The 25,897-nt window shown below is 36.6% G+C and overlaps 1 protein-coding gene across 1 annotated transcript; it reads left to right on the top strand.

Moving 5' to 3' along the window:
• Positions 1-322: 322 nt before the first annotated feature.
• On the top strand, positions 323-15,544 carry LOC139145785 (G-protein coupled receptor GRL101-like). The gene is made up of 9 exons (XM_070717105.1): positions 323-443; positions 4,257-4,376; positions 5,475-5,567; positions 5,917-6,154; positions 9,408-9,479; positions 10,231-10,302; positions 13,142-13,213; positions 14,059-15,089; positions 15,426-15,544. Exons 1-9 carry the CDS (start codon positions 323-325, stop codon positions 15,542-15,544), a joined length of 1,938 nt encoding a protein of 645 aa, XP_070573206.1.
• Positions 15,545-25,897: the final 10,353 nt, after the last annotated feature.

Raw genomic sequence — 25,897 nt, 5'->3', positions numbered from 1 at the left:
ACTTTGTTTTCTCACAAATTGATTTCAAAGCGTTTATTTGAAAAATCTTCTATTCCATATAGGTGATCTTTTTGTATGTTTCGCACGGTTCTGTGTATTGTATTTGCACATTACTGGTAATTGAAAAAAGTGGAAAGAGTAATGGATTCGAATTTACAGGGCGATTAGTCGATCTCATGGAGAAAATAATCAACCTGATGGTGGGATCACTGAAAGATGTGCAATGATACAAATTACGCCTTCTCAACGATCAAACTATTGGTATGATGTCAGGTGTTTTTCATATACTATTCGACAATATTCCTGCAAAACGTCAGCCAAAATGGTCATTGAAGCTACAGAAATTAAAACCTACAACCTCATCGACAAAAAAGGTAAAGAAAGTAGTAGTAGTAGTAGTAGTAGTAGTAGTAGTAGTAAAACTGGAGGGACTTCAAATTGGCGTACGTAAAATGGATGAAGCTTGATAAGAAGGCCTCTAATCTTGATTGCGGTCCAATTAAATGTGTTGTGTTGCTTGAACAAATAAGGTCATGGAGTGTTGTTCATGACACTGTCAATACTAACATAATACTTGACTCGAATGCATTGCATGTCGTACCATGTCAGTTTGTAAGTGTTGGCAATGTCTACTGTTACATATGACTCGTCCATATTTGACCAGTATTGATGAAATCGCCAGAGGTAACATGGATTGGTCATTATCTTCAATAATTCTAGATCTTCAAATGCCAAGTGATAAGAGACTACACAAATATGGCTGGCTAAGTTTGTCTGAGAGGTAGAATTACATGGTTTTATTATTTTACATACATACTGCTGCTCCTAGTATCAAGCACTGTAGAAATCGTGTCTACATCTGCCAACTTTTTGTTCTTCTCGTGCTACAAAACGGAGATACTTTCCATATACCGCGGATCTAAAAAGTGTTTTATGACGAATAGGACAAAGCGCTATGTATATATGTATGTAATTATGCAAGCATGTATGTATGTATGTATGTATGTATGTATGTATGTATGTATGTATGTATGTATGTACGTACGTACGTACGTACCAACGTATGTATGTATGTATGTATGTATGTATGTATGCATGAGTAGCGAAAGTATATTTGTAGTAGGTTATATTTTGGTCATACAGGGCGTTTGACTTCAGGCCATGCCATTCTTGGTGACAAACTTGATATCGTATATTTAGGAACAAAGAAAAGTAGTTCCATAACTTTACAGAATTTATTTAATACGCATCTGATGTTGACGCAATATAGTACACCAATGCCAGTCAAAAATTATTTTGTATTGCTAGATGATCATTTACAGGATGTCTTCTTACGGTGGAATAATTATGTAAGCCAGTGAGCGTATCACTTCGGTATGCGAAAGTGTCTAAAATTTTCGGTGGTTAGTTAATGCTTACTCTTTAGTCAACACCATAATATGCATGCTCCTGAGATCATTATAAGGCATTTTTGAGCCTTTGTGATGAAAACAGAACCAAAAGAGAAACTGGAATGTTTAATCCGTACAGTAAGTTTTAGAGTGAGCTGTCTCTACTTACTGACATTTTTTACTCGTAGTTGAAAATCACGGTAACTCTATGAACTTGGTGAAGGGGATTCTCAAACATTTGCTGTCTGTTTCCTAAGACAAATCGGATATCTTTGTTTACAACACTGGCACACTTCCACTGTTACTAAAGTCAGCAGTCGTCACTTCACTCTTGAGAAAACTAAAAAGGCAGGCTAGAGGTACGATGGTGAACTGACAGTTTGTCATGTACAATCGTAGAACTTGCACTGTAATTAAAACCATCTAACTGACACCAGTAGCTTAACTTAAAATCAGCCTCATTCTAAAAAAAATTGACGCGGATTGATGGAGTTTCTGAACTGTTATGCAGACACTGATTGTGCTTAATCTGAGGGAAAGAGGTTACGTGCTTCAAATTCATACTACTGTCAGTGTAAAAGCCTACTTTCCTAAGTGAACATTTTTTAGCGTGGATTGTTGCTTTCGGACTCAAAACTTTGTGTATATGGATTTTCCTACTTTTTCAGTTCGACTTATGTTTAAGTATTGTTTCTACTTCCGAATCAAGAGTCAAGATGGGGCATACCTGAGAAGTAGATAAGTTTTCCGAGTAGAGCATTTCTACTACATTTCACAGTTACTGAGTATGAATTCGAGTTTGGTAATCTCCTCGAACAATTCAGTTCATGTGAAAGCCCCAAGTTTGTTGTTGGTGATTTTTATATAATTTGATGACCCATAAAATACTGAGACAAAGAAATTCACAGTGCTGTAGACTCTTGTAGCCTGAAAAAACGAAAACGCTCTTCAACTAATATCCGTGGTCATATCTTAGACTTTATCATCACAAATTTTGAGTCTGTCATCAATTCCATGGAAGTCCACCGTACAACTCTCTGATTACATTCCTATTTATGCCGAAGTTAAACTACAGAAATTACCACTTTGGAAACGTCAAGTCCTGTATCGCTCCATCTCGCATGCACATCTCGTCCATTGACACCGGTTTGGTTTTTCCAGTAATATTTTCACAATATCTGAATTTCATCAGCCTCAAAGTGACGTACATTCAGCTGTAGCCGCCCACAACATCTCTACAGTATTATTGATCAACACACGCCCCTCAAGAAATGCATCGAAGCAATCAGACCAAATACAAAATGGTACACCAGTAAAATACGTCTGGCAAAACAAAAACAATGGTCAGCTCAACGCAAATGGCGCAATACTAAACTGGAGATTCATCTGCAAATCCACAAAGATAAATGTCAGTTGCAGAACCAATATCACCCACACCAGAACTCTTGAACTCAAGAAACGTATGTGCCACTTGGAGCTGCCACTGCTTCACCACTTCTGTTAGTAGGCTTCGCCACATTCACTCGTGTTTTTGTCAACAGGACTATTACAAAAGGTTCACAGTTACAACTGAATATTACCGTCTGCCTGAAAATTCTTTTTGTTTCTTTGATTTTGGAATAATCCCAAGTCATCAAGTTATGAACATGTTCGTCATCTTCAGCATTTAGAAAAACATCATACATGTAACGTATTATAGCGCCTGTATCAACATTGCCTGTTTCTATTGACAAGACAACAACCAGTTGGTCATACTCACCCTCACTTTTTAACTTGGTACAGTTGAACGCCAAAGAGCCACTTTTATATTTTTAAGAATGGACCAATTTGGATGCTGAATGTTGTTAAGAGTGGTGCACTTGGTGTGTTGTCAGCTTAGAAAGATTACAATTTTCCGGTCATTTCACAAAGGATTGGACTGTGATATGTCATTACATGTTTAGCTAGTACGGACATTGTAGCATTGTAACTGTTGTACCATTAACCAACGTTGTAACTGGTTGTATGTTTCTGATTGCCACGAGGGATGAAATGTTCAGATATAGTGACAATTTCAATAACTTTATCTAGGGCTTGAACGGTGGAAACCCTTTACAAAAATAATGTAGCCCAAACTTTCTGTAAATATCGCTTTGCTTGGAATCAATATCGGCGGATTTTGTGACAGTCACATGATCAGCCTTGTCACAGTAGAATATGTATATTGATAATGAACATGACAATACTGAGTGTATACAAACAAATCACATGCATGCATTCATGCATGCATGAGTAAGTAAGTTAACATTATTAGCACAATCTAACATTTTGTTGTACCTTCTAAGTGTGTCAGTTAGTGTTTTATTATTTTTGGTGTATCTACGAATCATTTATGCATGGTATTTCGTCTGCCAAAGACTTTGAGTCATAACAACCATTATTCATGACCATTGCGATTTTTGAACAGAAAACCCTGTTACTTGTGGCGAGGGAAACTTTCAGTGCAATAATGGAATATGCATTCACAACATGTATGTTTGTGATGGAAGCAATGACTGCACCGATAGTTCAGACGAAACAAATTGTCGTAAGTATATGAAAAGTCATGAATGCATAATGATTAGGCATCAAGTTCCTTAAAGACACTTGATAATACATATTAAACACTATATATCGATATTATTCTTCACTTGACACAAAACCATTGTTCAAAGAGATTTAGTTATACTTCACACTTGAACACGTCACAAGACATCAAACTGTTCTCAAGCCAACTATTTGCTCATGGAAAATCATCCGTCAACGGAATCGTTGCAGGAAAGCACATAATATGCAATTTTTTCACATTGTCATACTAAATCACATTGAGTCATATTTTGCTTTCAGTCATGCGTGATCGTTGTCCTATTGATTCATTTCGTTGTAAGAATGACAGCTGCATCTCTATGACATTTTATTGTGATTCCATCAACCATTGTGGTGACAATAGTGATGAAGAAAGGTGTGGTAAGTATTAGTTTATTGTATTAGTTTTGTGCAATCAGTTTTATCGATATGAATAAACGTTCTAGAGCCTAAACATAATCGCGGACAAACTTTGGAAGAGTGACATAACACCTTTTTATCATGCTTGTTTGGACCGAAAATACTGCAGCGTTAGTGCAAGGAAACGATTTTTAAGAGGTTATTCAAACTGACGTCTCTCACGTTGTTCTTATGCAAACAATTGCAAAATAATACAAATCACAGTATTTGCCAATATCTTGGCTTTCAGAAAATATATACTTTGATGGGGTTACGAGCTTAATTTATGCAGAGAGTTCATTAATTTGAAGGGTTCAATACTTGTCTTGGAACCTTAACTGACGAGGGGTCACCCCAAAAAACACATTCCCCTGCCAAATTTCTTTCCCCCCTTTTTAATACAGCAGTTTTAGATGGGCCCCTCGTCCTGATTAAAGAGTCCATGGCGACACAAAGAGCTATTGTTTAGAGAGTATTGGCCTCAGAAGAAGGAAAATGAAATCTTTGAGATAATCGAATTCGCCTCCATGGATCATAGAAACGACTGTGAAAGATGACCCTTCATAGAATACAACTAGAATATTAGACATGCAAACATAGAAACATTCATGTCATCACACAAATACTTTCACAGTTACAATTCACAGATTTAAATTTCATTGACTTAACTTGCAATCGTTATGTAAATCCCTTAATCTGTCATTTCCATGGCAATGTATAGTGTTACTTGAAAATTGTATATTGTTTGGGTATTTTGAAAATGTTTTAAATTTGCTTCATTTACTCGAATAAAAGTGAGTGACAATACTCATTTGTCCTGTAATCAGTGTTAATAGGAATACTTTAGGCCTTCCATTAAGCCTATGTAACTTCAGAAATCTCTCACTAATTTTATTTTCCTCCTGAAAGATATATATATATATATATATATATATATATATATATATATATATATATATATATATATATATATATATCATAGAACAAAATTGTTTTCTTTTAATGAATTTTTATAGCGATAGATTCTATTTTCCTTTGCTTTTGTTCTGTTGTGAAAAGTTCACCATAACTGTACAACAGCTCAATTTGATTGTGGTAACGGCCAGTGCATAGACGCATCAAAGCGGTGCAATCTTATTCCGGACTGTTTGAACGGAAAGGATGAAGAATGCAGTAAGTATTTATATTGAATAATCAAAATTATTATACTGAAGTCTTGCTATCTCCTTGAATAAGTCATTTATGTCAAATTCAACACTTGAAACAATTCTTCTGAACCTGTTCCAGTTTACAACGCTTTATCAAAACCACACATAGCTTAACGATTTTTCATGCATAAAGCCATTCTGTGGCCTTCTATTTTAGACTGCTTGTAAAGTATCAAGTTTGACATCGTTCATCTATTTCAAGACCAATGCCAATGAAGCCGTGTCTTTTTGTCAATTATGGCATAAATCATGGGAAAACGAGTATACTAGGTAGTGGCGTAAATCTTAACAATTTTTTCCTATCGAATTTGCAGATGAAGAAGAATGTGGTGCGTTTCGATGTAAATTCGGACATTGCATCCCGTCTAGTGCAAAGTTCGATGGAGAGGCTGACTGTGGTGCAGATGAGGAAGATGAGAAAATCTATGCCAGTGATAAGACTGCACTTTACAAAATCAACACACAAACATGTCCGTTAGAGAAAATAAAATGCGATAATGGTTATTGCACTGATGGAAAGTGGGAGTGTGTCTATGACATTGATGTATATGGGTATCCACAGGGATGTCGAGATGTTAGCCACCTCAGGAATTGTTGTAAGACTTACTTTTAATATTTACAACATCGAGCTTGAGGGGCTGTTATTTTGAATAACGATGGTTAAAACATAATATGTCACCCATTAAGTTTTGAACGTACACTAATTTTTGTAAAATGTCCACCAGTTAGGATATTCCACAGATTACATTTTAATGAACTGTTTAGGTGATTAGCTGCGTGATCATACTATAACAATCATCCATGCGTACACCAGCCTATCATCTATCGGTAGCGGAAAATAGTGATGAATTTTAGCTTTTTCTGAAAGTAACTAATTTCCTACTACTCTATCCTTGACAGTGTTCTTCAATTGCCCGGAAAACATGTTCAAATGCCCTGACGCTTATTGCATACCACTACATCGTCGATGCGATGGAGTTTTTGATTGCCCATACGGATCAGATGAAAAACACTGTGGTAAAGATTTATGGATACAAATTTCACACAACCGTAACACACGTCCAACGTCCAAAACACATCATCCGGTGACACTTGCTCATCAAGAAACAAAAACAAACTCAAACACTCGTAACATTCGAAATAGATGGCGAAATTTGTATTGTAGCTCAATTCTTCATCTTCTAAAAGTACAGCTTCAATTGTAGGAAAGAGAAATGAACTCAGTGTCGAGCAGAGCCATCCGACGACAGTCTCTGAATCAATATCGTGGTAAATCCCTGCAGCAGGCCGTTATACAATTATTCGTTAGTCGCGTGTCATCAAAGTGTACAAAAGCCTTAAGCTTGCTATCAGCTACATGACAAGTGGAATTGGAAAATCAGCGATATGATCGAAGATCCTTAATCTCTTGATTTGTTTTTGCGAGAACTAGTAACATTGTGATTGTGTGCCCGCATAATCACAATTTCCAAATACGATCTTTTCCATTCCAGAAATCTACAGCTGCCCAGGAAACTACCAATGTCATGAGGCGAAAAACTGCATTACATTGTCACAGCGTTGTGATAACATTAAGCATTGCCAGGATGGGGATGACGAACTATTTTGCGGTAAGTTAATCAAATTCCTGTGATACATATTCAGATACAGTTGAAGAAATGTACATAAAAACATAATTCATAGTGTTTACCGTCATCCTGAGAACTGTCTTTGTGAAATTTGTTAAATTAAGTCGCCGTGCGTATGTCACTCCACAAATAATAGCTGTTATAACAACATTCTGATCGCAACTTTTCATTTCAGATCTCCCATGTCCGTCAACCTGTCAGTGTTATGGAGCCATCGTTAACTGTTCGTACCAAGAGATGAAGAGGTTGCCAGGAAACGATAGTAAAACGGAAATCAGAAAATTGTTCGTATTGAATATCATTATCTTTGTGATTATTTTATATTGGAATACACATTTTCAAATTGACCAATAGAATTATTTCAATCTTGTGCCCTTCTATAATGGTTATTTACTCGAGAGATAAGGAGCAATGCTTGGCGTAATTTAGTATTTCAGACATTACAAATATCAAAGAATAGATGCTGCTAAGCATGAACATATCGCTTCACAAGTAATTATGTCTACAAATAGATACTTTCCACGTAACCCCAAATCCAGGTTCATTTTGGGTCTGAACAGACTTTGTAGCTAAATTCGCAGATATGCTTCTTAGTTTTGCAGATTTTGTAACTTTGGAAATAATAAAAGTTTCATACGTGTTAAAGTCGATAATTAATTTCTAACCATTGAGTTGACCTTGAAAAGGCTTTTTTTCATTATTGTAAACTTTAGGTAACCTTTTCTCTAGTATCAAAACGTACACGATAAATCCTGGTAACTATTCTCAAACCGTAATGAAAAGTTTTGAGTTTTCCTGGTGAAATGCTAAGCAATGTTCTAAACCATTTTGTTCGAAGCGCACCCGACATGAACTAAATGCCTTAAATGGTAACTTTCCTTCATAATATATAATCTATGCGTTCGATCCATTTAGGGGAACGATTCAAAGTCATCTTCCGTTTTATCGTTTACAGGAATATGACCGGAAATAATATCGATCTTGTTGACGACAATTTGCATTATTATCCATTTCTTGGAGAACTGTAAGCAAACTTTGAAAAATATGCAATGTCTTTTCATTCCTTCTACATAAACTTTTAAAATTAAACAGTCTTGGTTCTGCAAAATGTTTTCTCAAACAGCACATTTCTGGTCCTCGAGCTTGCTTGAACGTTATCTGACATTGTCGTTGTTGCATGTCCTGTTTCAGGATATACACACAAAATTACATGATATCACTGATGCCATATGACAAATCAGACATTTAATATAATGAAATGGCAAGAAGGCTATATCCGAACTACCGCTTTGTTTTCAGATGTAGAGTGAAATGTAAGCAAAATAAAAAAAACTTTGCAAAGTAGCTCGAACAGACTGAATCTACCATCTTGTTGGGTGACATTAAGAAAACATATGTCAAGATAGGATGTTATTCAACCAAGGATATTTAAGTTTCGAGCCAAAGCCGAATAGCAGACAGCATACTTATGTTTGACGCATTCGAGTTACTTGATAATTTACAATCAGTAATCATAATTTTCACTCACTACTTGTCGCTATTTTTTCTAGAGACTTGATGAATAACTCGATATCAGAAATACGCCCCCGGAAGTTCGAATTTCTCGTGAATTTGTACTTCTTGTGAGTATGGCATATCATTACTTTCTGACATTCATATTGTTACTTTAAAGCCGACTCATCATTGCACAGCTTTGACCGTACCTATGAAGTAAACTTCAAATGGGTGACAGATAGCAACATTTAGTTTTCCACATAGCTGGTGATTGTCGGTCACTGTGACCTGCTATATAGAATTTGCTATGCGGGGACGCCTTTCTGAAAGTACAGGTAGACTGACTCGACAGAGCTGGTCTCGGTGTCATTGGTATTATGTGAATCTGACCAACTAATCTCTAAAGTTCTGAGGACCACAGTTTTAGTGATACTTAACCATACCGCGAAGAATTGGGCGATGTTGAATTCGGACAAATGTGTTTGATGTCATCAACATTGCAACAGTGCAGGTGGCTTTGCCAATAAAAAACATTTCAATAAGCGCTACAGTGAAAATAATGGCCAGCTTTGTATGTCGTTGTGTTTGATATTCTTGTGCAGCTCTGTCGGTCAGTCTACTTTTGTCTTTGTCTTTGTACAAAATTTTTGTGATGTAAATAACTGTTTTTGTTTGTCTTTCAGACGCCTTAGCTCAAATAGTATTCGGATATTAGTCAAGGACGCGTTTTACGGAATGAATAACTTGGAAATACTGTGAGTATATAATGAATGACAACATTGACCATTTCTCGATTGGAGTCACGAGTCAAAAGATGTAGTCTTAGCGGTTAAATAACAACCAGTTGTTTTTTAAAAAGTAGTGAATCGACTCAGGTAAACAAGATAAAAAATGCATGGGATATAAATACATTGACAATAAAGTTCAACCGGTTTACCTTGGCCAGTCTATCTGATCAATAAACTGTGCATGCGTTTCTGAATTCATACCCCCTACCATTATGGGTATACCAAAAGGCTCACTTTGGGAGCGTCTTAGACAAATCATGAATCTCTCCCGTCAACATTTCCATTCTCTGCGTTAGATATTTTGGGATCATAGATCACCTGTAGAGGTCACTAATAATATTTTTTATACAGGTTGCATAGAACCAATTAAACAATCACTTTACCTATCATATATCTATGTTAAACATCTGACAACCCAGTAGTACAACTTGCCGTGTGTTTTTAGCCAGTCAGGTTTTCCTTTGTCAACATTAAATTCCTCATTTAAAGGAAGGAAAATCCAAGGTGGATATGAGCAGTAAAGTTACATGAAATGTGTTTGAATAAAGCTGTCCTACCAAGTTATGTATGTAAAAGGTTAGAAATCAAGGTCCAGTAAGCATGACTGGCCAAAGTACATTAAATTTTCAAAAGTACCAATTACTGTAAATATTATAAAAACAAGCGTTAGCCCGGAGTGTGTTACGATAACTGACTGCTCATCACCTTCTTATTTTAGTGATCTTGCAGACAACCTGATAACGCAGATAGTGGATGGAGCTTTCTCAGGCCTGGATAATGTACGATTTTTGTGAGTATATAACAGAGCTAAATTGATTTAATTTTATGAAGATTTTACACTGAAATTGCTGATTTATACTGGACTCGGGTGCATTGTGCTTTTAGAATAAATAAACGCACAACAAGAGATAAACGATTCAATGGAGGTTTTCTACAGAGGCCTACATTCTCATTGCCCAATCTCTGCCACGTGTCCACCGATACGGTCATTACAAATGAAAGAAAGAAGAGACAACCGTTTTTGTATTATTTTTCAGAACAACACCACCTCACCCCCAACACAAATAACCGGTTGCAAGGGTCTCCCGCCTTGACATTCGAATTTTGTTGAGGTTACATTAAACAATTCTTTCCAGAAGGAAGCGGAAACAGCACAGAATAAAATCTCATCCCTGAAACGTTTGCAAACCTGATCGTCCCTGTACTCCTGTTGGCTCTCCCCAGATTCCCGTGCGATTTTTGAAAGATTCTGCCAGTTTCAAATGTGTCGAAATAAAGCAGAGCATAAAATATTCCCAAAAGTATGTCTGCAAAAATTTTCTAGGCTTTTGAGAGGGTATTGGGAGTGTGTATATTTGACAGCTACAGTATAGACAGAGCCACAGACCAAGAAAATATTCTTCTGAACATTTTATAAATGCTTTTGTGGCTCAATTTTGAGTATCGCCTCACAGACCTCTGAAATCTACAGTTCCGAGGACCACACTGTCAGTGATATTTATACATACCACGAAGAATCGGGCGATGTTGAATTTAGATGAATGCACGTTTGATGTCACCAACAGGGCAGGTGGCTTTACCAATAAAAGCCATTTCAATAATCACAGCAATGAAACTTAGAGTCAGCTTTGTAGGATATAGGTGACATTACTGTGCAGCTTTGTCGGACAGTCTACTTTCATCTCCGTCTTTGTACAACTACTTTGTCATGCTCATCACTGTTGTTTTTTTCGTTTCAGATTCCTTAACTCAAATAATATTTTGATATTATTAAAGCACACGTTTTACGCAATGGGAAACCTGGAAACACTGTGAGCAGATAACATAAAATAACACAACAATTTATAGATCAGAATATCGAAATAAATGATGCAGCCTTACCAGTGAAAGTGCAATAACTGGACTCAGTTAAACAATTATCCTGCCAAATGCACAGTTGGTATTTTTCAGTCTGTGGGTAGTAAAATTTGTTGAATGTGGTACTACGTGACTGAAACTTATGATACAAAACATGTTGACGACCACATATACAGCATATATCCACATTGCAATCTAATAAACACAATAAGAACACTACCCTAAACAAAGTAGAACAGAATTAGACATCCTAGCTTCCCGAGTGAAAGCAATTATTCCACACAATATATCGACAGAACATCAATTTTAAATGACCAATGATGAAAGTCTGGCAATCACTCGAAACATCGAGCTAAAAGATCGTAGTGTTTACGACTTGCGCTGCAGTTTTAGCCAGCTAGGTTTCCTTCATCAGCCTAATTTCCTGTAGCAAGGGTTTAGCTGCAAAAAGAAATCCACAGTGAGTATAAACATTCAAGTTTAACATTTTTCAATAAAGCTGTCTCACCAAGTTATGTGTATATGGAATGTTAGAGAGAAACGTACAGTAAGCATCACAGACAGTTTGTTACGAAAACTAATTTCTTATCACCTTTTCATTTTTAGTGATCTTTCGGATAACATGATAACTAGGATTGCAGATGGGGCATTCTCAGGCCTGGATAATGTACGATTGTTGTGAGTATGGAACAGCACTTTATACTTTACATTTTCTAAAGACAAAGCTTTTACACAAAAGTGGCTGAAATTAGGACTTGGCTTATATATGCTATTATAATATATGAAAATATATGACATATCAAGAGATAAATGGTCTAATGAGGATTTTATTCTGAGGCGTATATTCCCATTCCTCATTTGCCATGTGTCCACCGATAAATTAAAAACAAAACAAAAGTAGTATAAGACTACTGTTTTCTTTATAACTTTTCCAGAAGACCCCACCAGTTTCAAGGATCCCCTATCTTGGCATCCACATTTTCTGAGGCACGATTGCCAGTAAGAATTCGGATACTGAACACAATAAATATTCCCATTCTTGACAAGTTGTGAGCCTGATTGTAACCGCAATTCTGACGGCTCTCTCCAGATTCAAAAAAATGTTCAAAAATGGGATAATGGTTTGTCGTCAGTTTTAAAAGTGGTGAGGTGAAACGGGCATAATATATCAGAAAAAGTACGCAAAATTTCCTGGCTTTGGAGAGGGTGTTGGGAGGGGAATCTTTGACTGTTATAGTTTTAGTCAGTACCATGGACCCATAATCTCTATATGAAAATATTAGTTAAAAGCAGTAAAGACACCTATCAGTACCCTCATGGATTCTACTGTATATATATATATATATATATATATATATATATATATATATATATATATATATATATATATATATATATATATATATATATACATATATATATATATATATATATAGATTTTGCAATAGTTTTCTGGATAAAGAACATTTCACATGGTGTGAGAGCAAATAAAATGTCTTTCCGTTCAAAAAGCTTTATGATATTTATGTAGAAAATTTCTTGTCCGTAATTTAAAAGTATGAGCACAGCTACTATTTTATAAGCTAATCAATCATTTCGTCACATTCTCATTGGTTTTGCTTCGACAGTCAGTTCCCTAACTATGTACGATACTTTCGAATAACTGCTAAATATGTAGCCTCATGAGGGTGACATTATTCCCTGTTGATCTGAAGACACCAGTTCTTAACATCAATGTAGTACATGGAACATAACAATATCATTTGTTGCAGGTATCTGACTGGCAGTAACTTTAATGTTGACAGTCTACAGGTGTTCCTTCCGCTGTCAAGTTTGGAGGAGATGTTAGTAAAGAATTACAATTCGTATCAACTGCAGTGCTATTGTATGTACAACATGCTGTGATGTATTCCCCTACGATTTGTTGAAATGGGAATGAAAATTAAACGACTTTAGTGAAATTACGTGAACTTACCAGAATATATAAATAGCAATGGCTTTGATGCGATCTATATATGCTCCTCCGAAAATATAGAGACTTTAAAATGAGTACATATTCAGACGTCTTGACAAATTAATTGAACGATGACAAAATTGAAGATCATGGCCGTAAAACAAAAAGAAAAGCATGTGAAATGCAAATGCATTGCAGCTATGGTCTTCTTACTCCCAAGTACGGATAGATTTTAGTTCCCCTTACACGTATGTGAATCAAAATTCCTACAAGCCGCTTTAGATGCCCCGTCATTATCAATCATCATCATTGTTATTATTTTTGTGTGTTGTTGTTGTTGTTGTTGTTGTTGTTGTTGTTGTTGTTAAACTGATGTCTCCACATCTGACACAATGTTCCTGCAGACATCTTTTTCTCTAATACGTGAATGAGTATTTGTTTCCGCCATCTCATTATTTTACTTGTAAATATAAGCTTGAAAACAATGATCTTTTCTGTAATTTTACTCAAATTGGCAAGATTTCTATCACATACTACTTGTGACGCACTCCACAGAATTCAAAATTCAATGGTACAGACATGTAATATTAATGTTAAGTGAAAAATTGTGTTAATATTCAGTGAATTTCATGTATTTCAGTGCAGTAATAATATATGAAACACGGGCCTACTGCGTTTTATTCAAATCTGTTGCTAAAAGTGCATTAAACGTGATTTTCTCTCCTACAATTTCAGATTTACAGAAGCTTACAGATATTGCTGTATGGTGCGAAAGCTTGAAAATGTCAAAACATGTACGCCCGATGCAGATGCGTTTTCATCTTGCGAAGATCTTATTGCAAATCCAGTTTTGAGGTGGTTTGTTTGGATCATAGCCCTGTTAGCATTGATCGGCAACTTCATCGTAATCGTCAGGTGTATCAAAAACAGAGACCTTGTGAAAGTTGACCGGTTCTTCATTTGGAATTTGGCTATTGCAGATTTTTGCATGGGTATATACATGTTGATTATTGCATCAACTGATGTTTATTACCGTGGGGAGTATGTCCATCATGACGAATTTTGGAGAAAAAGTCATTTGTGCGGATTTGCTGGATTTCTGGCAGCATTATCAAGTGAAATGTCTGTCTTCATGTTGACTATCATAACAATTGATCGTTTTCTGGCAATTGCATTTCCTTATAAGTTTCTCAACTTTAACTTGAACTCAGCAGTTGAGGTAACGATTGCAGGTTGGGCTGTTGTCACTTTCATCAGCTTGTTACCTCTAGCTGGCATACCTTATTTTGGTGATAATTACTATGGTCGTTCCCCGGTCTGTCTGTCTCTGCATCTGACAAACCAAAGCTCTCCTGGATGGGAATACTCTGTCACAATCTTCTTCTTCCTGAACCTCCTGTCTTTTACTGTGATCTTCGCTTGTTATGTGTTCATGTACATGCAAATACGTCTGGTATCAAAAGCGTCGTCTGTCAAAACAAGAGCGAGACAAAAAGAATCTGTCACCATTGCAAAGAGGATGGCTGTGATTGTACTGACTGATTTCTTCTGCTGGGTTCCAATCTCTGTGATGGGTATTCTTGCACTGACTGACACAGTCACAATTCCAGGTTCTGTCTATGCTTGGAGTGCTGTCTTTATTTTACCTATCAACTCTGCTATGAACCCTTATCTGTACACAATATTGCATATCAAACGAAAGACATCATCTGAACGTTCAATGCCACCGGAACCTGAACCTGAAGCAAAGTCTTCTCTCATTCAAGGCAAGGCATGCATTTTATCAGAATTTGTATTTCAGGTTAAAAGTGCAAACGTTTTGTTGTAATTAATATTTCCTACAAAAGTCTCGTAGATGCACATTATTATTTTTGCGTCACCTCTCACAATGGCCATATCAACAATACATTAACGTTATTTTCTATTTTGATTTGAAAAGTGAGTCTTGCATTTGTGATGTTAAGAACAACACATTGTTACGATTTTGAATTTCTCATACCAAGAACCCTGACCCAAAAAATAATTTGTTGATTTGATTTGATTTGGTTTGGTTTGGTTTGATTTGGTTCGATTTGATTTGATTTGATTTTGTTTTATTATAGATACTCTATCAAGGACGAAAATGCATGAGAACCCGTACGACCCTGCCACTCAAGATGCACCAAAGGAAAGTGAAGAAGCTGATAGTATTCAAAGTACCGACGTGACCTCGTTGACCTAATTTTAACCCTTCTTATGTAAGCAAAATCGTAACTTATAATTTGCAATTTGACAATCCATATGTACAACATGAATCTTTACCAGCTTAGGGTGGCCGACAAAAGTCAATTGATATTTAGAGTTAGGTGGATAATAAGTTCAGTTAATAGGTAAACTCATCTTCATCGTTTGTGAACGATGTGAATGTATATAATATTTGATGCGGCCATGATGTTAACTCATTTTGTTACAAGCCATATTATATTAGCCACATTTTGGTCAGACTGTTACATAAAGTGTAGGAGAGTCGAAACATACAATGCATGGTATGTTTAATACTCTGACTACTGACGATTGCACTTTGACCATGTGACAAAAGTTATTAAAAGCAAGCAATGATTTCTTGATGCGTAAAATCACTGTGAATTTAAAAACAATAAGGTAACAAAGTAACTGTGTTATAGATGAGTATGTACCATTAAATTGATTAAGAAATTCCAATGTTAAAAATTTCACCATGTGTATGCTATTTAAAGAAGTATTTGTTGTGTGTATATATCGTGTGTATTGTGTGTATTTATTGAAAGGTATGCATTTTCGCTGTGAATTTTTGAAGCAAATGTAAGGCATAGAAATAACTTTGTTATGGAGAAATGTATACTCTACATTTGTGTCAATGTTGCAGAAGCTTTGCACACTCAATAGACAGTGTTCAAGTGATATTGGTGAAGGAACAAATTACACGAGAGACTTGTTTTCGAGATGATAATTTTTAAAGTCATGTTTATAGGATAATCTATATCACCATTTCTACAATTGTTTATGACATTCTACATGTACTATGTCTTTCGTAGATAAAGTAGTATTCGATGTGTGTAGTTCTTACAATACATAGACTGAATTTATTTGATAGTGATAACAAGCTCTTACAGTGATGTTTTGATGCGTTGGATGAAGTATAAAGTAATTGTTTGATTGTGTAAAAAATTCCCTTCAATTTTATCAAGATTATTATTGCTTTGGATTAATGACAATGAAAACTTAATCACGTTGACCTAAATGTTACATTGGCTGTAATGTTCGATTTTGATTACTAGCATGTTATATATTTCAGCGAGGACATTTTGAACTTTTTTTCATTTTTGATTAGCTTTTTAAATAAAGTTATGTCCGGTGAGAGTTGAAATACATGTATAAAAGAACGTTTAATATTTTAACCACGGACGACTGCACTTTGCACAGACTGGATAAGATTTAAAAAGCATACAGTAATGTTTAGATGTCTTCGATTACATGAAAATGTTAGAAGAAGATGTAATGCTTAGAAGCAACATTGTTGTAGAGGAGCATGTACTGTGCATTGTTGTTAACATTGCAGAATAGAAAAGTCCCAGAGAACAGTGTTCAATTCCCAGGATGAAGGAAAAGATTACGTAAGAGAATGATTCTAAGATGATTATTTTGAAAATCCTACTTGCAGAAAAATTGATACAACAATTATAATGACAATAAGAAACTTCACGTTTTTACTTTGTGTAAACTATTTAGGAAAGTATTCCTTGAATGTTTTCTTACAATTATACACTCTTACAATATTTATAATGGTAGCTGTGAATTGTAGAAGAAAATGGATACGAAAGAAGTGACTATTAAAGTTATAGAGTAGTATTTACTGTGCGTTGGTTTCAGCATTGCAGAAATAGAGCAGCCTCGGTAAACAATGTCCAATTGCTAATGATTAACGAATAGATAACACACGTGAGTGTTTTTCGAGATGTTCATTTTTAAAATAGTATTTCTTGGATCATTGATATCATAATTACGATTTTTATTTAACATATTTCATGATTTAATATTTACTATGTGTTTGTAATATAAAGAAGTATTTATTAAGTGTACTCCTTACAATATTGAATTTATCTAATCGTGTTAACCAGCTTATACTAAACTCTGTCGTTTTGTGTGTTAATAACAATCTTGTGACAATGCAAATCCCTTATTGCCGAACTGAACATTTAATTGTCACCATAATCTGGTGGTCAGACATACTCATTTCAATTCAAAGAGCAGTGTGCGATTGATGTATTGCCGACGCTAAATCGTAATTGTTTGTATATATGGCTCTCATACACGAACATGATGTGTAGTGACTTAGTCGTCAGGCCTAAAAAATAATGCCATGATATGTAGCTATGAAAAGTTATTCCTCCCCATGATTTTGACTATGCTTTTGCAATAATTAGTCACGACTCTAAATTACTGAAGGGTCTCGCATCCTCGCCGCTTTTGTACGCTTGGTCGAGCTGTTCAATATCCCACAAGGGAGTCAAATAAGTGAAGATAAACAAAAAGCAAGTCTGCAGGTCTATTTACATATAGTAATATTGTTGTCTATCTCAGCCATGGGTAAGATATTTGTGACAAACTTAAGCCCAATGCGCTTTAAAAGTTTACATTGTCACCTTAGCGGCGTAGAACCTGTCAAGTGTGATCCTTAAGTTTGTTCTGACAAGTGTTAATAGAAAAAGACAGAACCATATGTCATAGCGATTGACAACAATTTGTTTCGCGATACGAGCCAATATTGCCATAAGGCCATGGCCAGTCGGCCATTTTATTTCAAGTATTGTTCGTCTTCTTCGTGTGATTACATATTATGGGCCATAACTACGACATTTTTTTTGGCACTACAATCCAATATGGCAGCCGTCATATTTTACGTCCACATCACTAACTTCAACATCTCTGGATAGATTTATATAAATGTTTTGACAAGGATATGATCATACTTATGCACGACTCGGTGTTTTGTGTTCTGATCAAATACACTCTGTTTTGATATGTTCTTGTCTGGAGCAGTAACCGACTCATCGCTTGACCGATGTGTTTCAATGGAGGTTTTTGACATGAACATAACATAGAGTTGTACATATTATCATTTTTATTGAGGTATGATACATGATACATACCGCAGGGCAGCAATTTTGAGTCATTGTGCATGTCCAGATCCTCAACTCAGACATTCCCATGACCGACGTTAGTACACACACAGGCTGTATTTGAAACGTATGCTATATATTCTTTGGCCTTAATTCCTGTAACTCAGAGCGAAATGCGTACTGTAGAATATTTCGACTGAATCGCTCAGCCTTCATCAGCTGTTGTGTCAATTTGAATGGTACGATGACGTAGACCGGTTCACTGTCCGCAACAGAATAAGATAACAGAGCAAGAAAATAATATTTTTTGGTGTATATGCTATGTAATTTTCGTTGGATGACTATGGTCTCACAGAAGACTTAATCAAGTCAGTCTCCAAGCAAATATCAATTTAAGGATGTAATGCTATGTCATATAAATGCATATGCTTTCCTCGTTTTTACTTTTTTGTTTTGTTGTTTTGTTTTGTTTTTCTTTTTGCAAAATATACCTGTCAATCGGCAATTTTTGATCTGTTGCATCTTTCACGTCTATTGTCATGACATACCCATGCCTTTTAGCGATATCATGCATAACTGGTGAAAGTCTATTGCAAGCTGGTTAATCATTCACATGCACGAGTATTTTCCTGATACAACTGGATATGGCCAGGTTTGTTGGCGATAATGCTCTTTGAGTTCAGTCTTTCTAATCAGCACATCGTATTGGCTATCATCCAGTTACACAGTGACACCAGTGACACCATAAAACCCAGAGATTATTCCCTTGACAAATGGCGTGTAATGTTTGTGTTCTGTTAGTCTGTCGGCCGTGATCACTCAAAGAATAGATGCCAAAAGAGCGGTAATGTAATTGTGTTGTATTTATCACCATGACAATGCACATTACGTTACTCAAATTCACATGCAGACTTGAGAGTCGTCCAATGTAAAGACCTGTATCCATATTCGGTGATTGGTAGTTTTTATTTCTTTGTGGCAGACGCCCAAGACGAAGGATCAATGTTTTGCGGAGTCGTTTCCTGATTTCAGAAAATGCCTTTTGTGCGAACTTGGAACTTGTGAACAGTGACCACGAAGTGTCAATACTGATTCATTGGAACAGCTGAAAGATTGAACGAGTGTTTTGGTGCCGTAAAATATTCAGACAGAGAACATCCAGTCGTTCGATGAAGCTAGGGAATGAGTACCTTTGAGTCGAAGGTCTTGCAGTCGTGTGTCATTAAAGAAGACTTGCATAGACATAATGCCCAGTTACATATTTTTGCATTCGGCAAGGGGATTTGCATTTCCACTAAGGATTTCTTAAATGAATTGTACAATTTCATATTATATACAGAGAACACGATTGGAACTAATTTTGGAGAACTTGATCGTTATATTCTTCAAATTACTTAATAGTGTTGGGTGCAATATAGCCGAATGTTGCAATATTGCAAATTACTCATAGAAACAAGACTTTTTAGTACATTGCTTCAGGAGAAAAGCGGATTAGCTTACATTTGCAGATTAAACCGAAATTAGATCACTGTCCAATCATCCTAAATTAGTTTCAATCGTGTCAGAGGTGTTTTTTTCGTTCAGAGAAGAATAAATACGAGTGATGTTATGACCTTGCCATAACGAGTTGAAGACGAGTAGTGATAGTCGTCACGTGACGAGTATTTACCGAACTTTCGGAAGCAAAACAGTAAGGAACAACATACGAATAACGTGCACAATCCAATAATTTTAAAGAACATAAATTTGTCTCAATGGCGTGTTATCAAAGTCATCATACTAAGTGACACAACACTCTGCTAAGTGTGCGTACTTCGGTTGACTGATGTTTTCGAAAAATTCACTTCAACCTTAAACTTCGATGGTGGGAGAAAGACAAGCCGCCAAGTTGTATGTTTACATTGAGAAGCACATCGAAGATCGAAGAAGAAACAGCATCATTTTCGACGCATCAACGTTGACGAAATAGACGCGACACGAGCATAAATCCCATATTTTGTCAGAGAGGACAAACTTTGATTGTCAACATTATAGCCTGTTTTAATGAAGGTGATATAAGACTGCACTGAATTGTACAATCCATTTTTAGAGTGAATAAAAATGTACTATCTTGCTTTAAAGTCAATATCATAGTTTGAAATTTCATTGTGTGTGAATGTGAGTCTTCAATTGCTAGAAAATATGTGTAAACCCAAGCTGTCATTGGTTGTTTGTATGATAGTATGGTCAAACTTTAAAAGTGCAAGTTTTCCGAAGTTCTCCGAGGTGCGGTAATTTCTGCACGTAGGAAATATGTACCTGCGGTAATCATCTTTACCCGTCCATTTTATTCGTTTATTTTGAGCAAGCAACAGGGTATTCGATGGCAGGTATGTGCATGTGTTTGTTTGTTCGCAAAACAATCTCCAGTGCAATGGTTATGTTGCCTTTCATACAATTAAAACGCAACATGGATATCGGTAATTTAAATTCGAAATATGTTGTAGAAACGAGAAGCTATCATAAACAGGAAACCTCTGAAAGTAAATTTGTGTATGAATACGTTGGTTGAACATTTTATAGCTCGAACAATTTCATAGATAAAGTGTTGTCGGTGCCCATCAAATTAGATCAATGCAATGTTATTGGAAAATGATATTGTTAAGAATGAACCTTTTGCAAAATTCACTAAATGCTCAGTTACACGAGCCAAATCGCTGAGCAACGCGACGAGCAACGCGGCAGAGAACACAGTCAGGCCATGCGACTGGATTAGTTAAACGAGGCAACTCGTTGGCTAATTTGTCGCTAGTTTCCTTTCAAAAGATGGGTGTGTGCTTGAGCTGACCATGTTTGGTGGCAGCTCATTATCAAATTATTATCAAGGCCGTGGCAAATCTCCTTATGACTCGGTCACATAAATATTCAAATCGTCGAATCCATAGAAAAGAACCTCGTTCTAAATAATTACACATGTCAAATTAATAAAACGACAAAAGCGAACATTTTAAAGACATGTTTTTCATGTCGAGATTGTTCCATAGGCATGCGTCATGGGTAACATAGGGCCGGGAAAAATAAACAGGGCTGGGAAAAAATAAACACGGAAATAGCGCAATTCAAAGATTGGGTGTGCGAAAGTTGGTGACTTTCCAGAAAACTTTTATACAAGAAATAGTAACCTTCCCCCAAATCCATTCACGAAATATCATGACCACTGTATCTTACGTTTAGCAATTGCAAGAAAGTGTCCTCTCCGAAATTATACCTCAAAACGCACAGATTATGATAAATTTTCACAGATTATGATCAATTTTGACGCAAAGAGGATTGCAGGTATGAATTTACAGATACAGTGGAAGCCAACGATGGTAGTTATTTGAATCAATTTTTCCTTTCTTCTGAGGAAAATCCATCTTTGAACTCTGCGATGTGTGTGTCGAGGTGGTTTTGTTTCCAAAATTCCTCTCTTTCCAAGATCCTTTGCAATATACTCACAGGCGCCCTCGGCGTTTATCGAACCACAAGCGACGACTGTGGACATGCCCATACACATCCGATTTGTGAGCAATCATCATGGTATATCAAAAATTGAATTCAGGTCTTGACCGGAATCCAGTTCTCAACCGTAACTATATCCGTTACACAGAAACTATAGCTTTGTTGGCAAACGAAATGCTGTGAATTTTCAATTCTTTTCCTGTACTGAAATTACATATGTAATGTATCACGGAGGCTGTATTCGCGGACGCAGAAACTCCCAGATTCCCTGGACTGGTATTTCGATGTCATCTCGGTATGTTAGAAGTATTTGGCCGGCCTTTGTCTGATGCTGAGTCAGATTTAAAACTTATTACAAACCAAACAGTTATTTTCAGGGCCACCGAATCCCAACCCCAAAAGAGATCATCAGTTGAATAATGTTAACAACACATTCTATATCTTGCCTATGACCGTCACGCAGAAAGCTGTGCTTGTTACTAGAGAGGTTTAGTTACACATAATTACGTGTACGTCTGATAGCGCGCAGTGGCGTACGCGTATCCGTGCTCACGTGTGAATAGAGAGGTTTAGTTGTGCGTTCCCGATTATTTTGCTGCATATTTTTCTCAGAAACATGCGAAATTCGTGTAATTTTTAAGAACATGGATTTCGATACGTGAGGACCACCGAACTACCTTAAATCGGCCGATTTTCTTTGATACAGTTATTTAATGTGGTTTAAGGAATTATTTTTTGAGGCGTCAGACAAAAAGTGGAATGCGACTACAACATTTCGTTCATGTAAGGAAATTATGGACTTGCACAGTTGCAAACTCTACGAACTATTCTGATATCAAAGATGTTTGCTAATTTACAATGATACCTTTTTCAGTTTGCTTGTCTAAATTCGTGAAAATCACTGAGAAAATCTCAAAAATACTACACGTAATTATGACTACGTGTAGAAGTGTTGTTTGACGTTCGGAATGTCTGTGCTACACGTACGCGACGTCTGGTCATCACGTGACAAAGAGGCTACGCGTACTGATCGAACGTAATTACGTGTAACTAAACCTCTCTCGTGTGTGAAGCACGGACGGGTGCGTGGGCGTTTTCATATGGCGCGTTCAACTGATTTCATTTATCACACTTTGATACTTTCAACGATCCGCAACCTTTGCTGAGACCTTAGTCTGATTATTCAAATTACAGATAAATGCACAATCTCAGCCAATTACACTGTATGTTCCATAATACTTTCGAGCTGCCACCTTGAGTTCGTCATTCTTTAGATCCGTGTCGCCTCGGGGACAGAAATTCGGGCTTTCAAATTTTATCAATTCTCTTCTGATCTTCCACTTGTGGGGGATTCATTAAAGTTCTTGATGAAAGAAAAGTTTTCACCATCTTAGTTTTTTAAAAATCGAAAATTTTATTTTTATTCATAGAGTAAATCTGGCGGATAACGTCATAAAATTCACTGATATTGACAAAACTGTGATAGAATCTTATTTAAAAACTTAGATTGTACGTAAGAGCGAAATGCTTACTGTAGAATATTTCGACTGAGGATCTAGCCCACGATGATCAATAGGGATTAGGGGATGGAAATTGAAGTACTTTACAACGCCCTCCTGCGGTCAGAGGACCGGCTACGTCATCGTACCATTCACGATGACACAACAGCTGACGAAGGCTGAGTGAATCAGTCGAAATATTCTACAGGGCTCGAAATTAACCTTTTTCCCTGGTAGTCCACTTGGGCTACCATTTTCTGAAGGTGGTAGCCCAGTGACAATGGCTGGTAGCCCATGCAAATTTTAGTTCAGGGATACCGTTTTTCGTTTTCATAGACAAAAGGCTACTTTTCTAGGTTCTGCCTATAAAGTCAATTTTCTGGTCATTTCATGTGAATATTGCACACCTTGACAGTGGACGATAGTGATACTCAAAAGTTTGGTGACCTATTGACAACCCCTTTTTCTCTCAGAGTTGTATGCAAATTTTGATAGTCGTCATGACAATAACACGACCTTCTCAGCACTGAGACGTACTGTAGCAGGGCTAAAAATAGACCATGGGCTTTCTGTAGGGAGGAGGCATAATTTCCGTGTGATTGTGATTGATACATTATGATCAAAACGCAACGAAAATGCGTTTTCATTTGCAATCATTTCCTGTGCCTGTCATTCAAGCACGTCAGTTCAGATATTGAAACATTGTTGCAAAGTTCCACCGCACGACCGTACTGACTGAATTCAGGTCTCACGCTTTGGTAGTCAGTGTGGGCTACCATTTTATGGATTTTGGTAGTCCAGGAGAAAAGTTGGTAGTCTATGGACGCGGGACTACCGTTAATTTCGAGCCCTATTCTACCATAAGCATTTCACTCTGAGTCACAGGAAATATGGGAAAAATATTAATCCAGAGCAAGGAAACAATATTCAGGGATAGAAATACTTTTTTATTTCTCGTGGCAAAAGTTTGCCACTGGATATAAAATCAGGTGGCAATTATGAAAAATCTGGTGGCAGTTTAACACATCATGTGATTGGTATAATAAAACATTTTCTCATTGCCACATACTCTATCTAATCTATAAATTCTTGAAAATATGGTGAGTAACATCACAAAAAATCAACCAATACTGCAGGCCTCGAAAAAAATTTTCAAACTTACTAACCGTGGGACACGTGAATTTCATTTTTACTTGCCCGAGAGGAAAAATTACTTGCCCTAAATTTCTAATAACTGTACCAGTAATTTGTAACAGAGAGCAAGAGTTTGGCCATATGAAGTGAATTCAAAGAGGGAAAAAACAGATTCAAACATGAACTACATTCTTGTTAAAATGGAGGACTATTACCAAATCTGAAATGTCGCAGAAGAAATGTGAGAATAGATTTGGCCATCTAGAAAACATCCATTTGAGTTTGGAGTTTTTCCAAAACCTAATCCAAATTAAAATCTTTGCATAAGATTGTGTGATTTACAATGTGCATGGCTGGCTGCTGCTCTTTATTAGTACCAAGCTGAGATCACAAACAACTGCTCTGCTAGTGTTTATCTGCCAATGCATATGCACATGTACCATGTGTACATCTGCAACCCTTTTACCTGTTTACATATATGTTTACTCACTGAGCACAGCCGTCTTTCAAAGTTTTATTTTGATAAATGTATTCGTCAAGAGAGCAGATTCAAGTTTCATTTTCGTTACTCTTCAGTGCAGATTTGTTTTCTGTAAGTGAGAGCCGATCCCTAACAACCAAGGTCACGTAATTTGAAACTGTCTGCATCTCACGCACTGCGTAGCTGCAATATGTGGCCTCCTTGGTCGACTGAGCCCGTTTTGACTACGATGTAAACTTGTACTTTTTCATCTGGGTGTTGATTTACATTGAACAGTAAGCATTGCCGAGATCCATGGCTTCGAATAAGTTTACATCCATTTACCAAGCACATGGTGCAATTACACTATCGCGTGAAGCCGATCGACTGTCATACGACTCATACACTTGCACAAAGAGAATGGCAACCACTGTCAAGAGCATACTACTTACCACTTTGCGGCACACATACAAAACAGTGAGTTCACTCCGTGTCGTCGGAGAGAATATGTCGCAAAAATCTATTTTTACGTTTTTTTGTGTTTTACAACAGCAAGAACGATTATTTTGCGATGTCGGGCGGATTTTCAAGGGTTTTCAGAAAAAAATTCTTAGAGTTGAAGGACTTACAATGATTTTAGGCGTGTACAGACCTAATGAAATACGTTTTCAAGCTTGAATTGTCCAGAGCTTAGTTGATTCAACCGCTGGTGCACTTTCCCGTCGGACGGGAAGCATATTGATTTTACTTGCCCGAACGCAAAATTCACTAGCCACGGGCGTCGGGCGATAGGAATTTTTGAGCCCTGTACTGGCTAATGAATTGCAAGTATTTATTGTTATTTAATTCATGCAGGCTGCAGT

The sequence above is a fragment of the Ptychodera flava genome, chromosome 1 (assembly GCF_041260155.1).
Source record: "Ptychodera flava strain L36383 chromosome 1, AS_Pfla_20210202, whole genome shotgun sequence".
In the NCBI taxonomy this organism is placed as follows: domain Eukaryota; kingdom Metazoa; phylum Hemichordata; class Enteropneusta; family Ptychoderidae; genus Ptychodera; species Ptychodera flava.
This window is presented reverse-complemented; position numbering and strand designations above follow the sequence as displayed.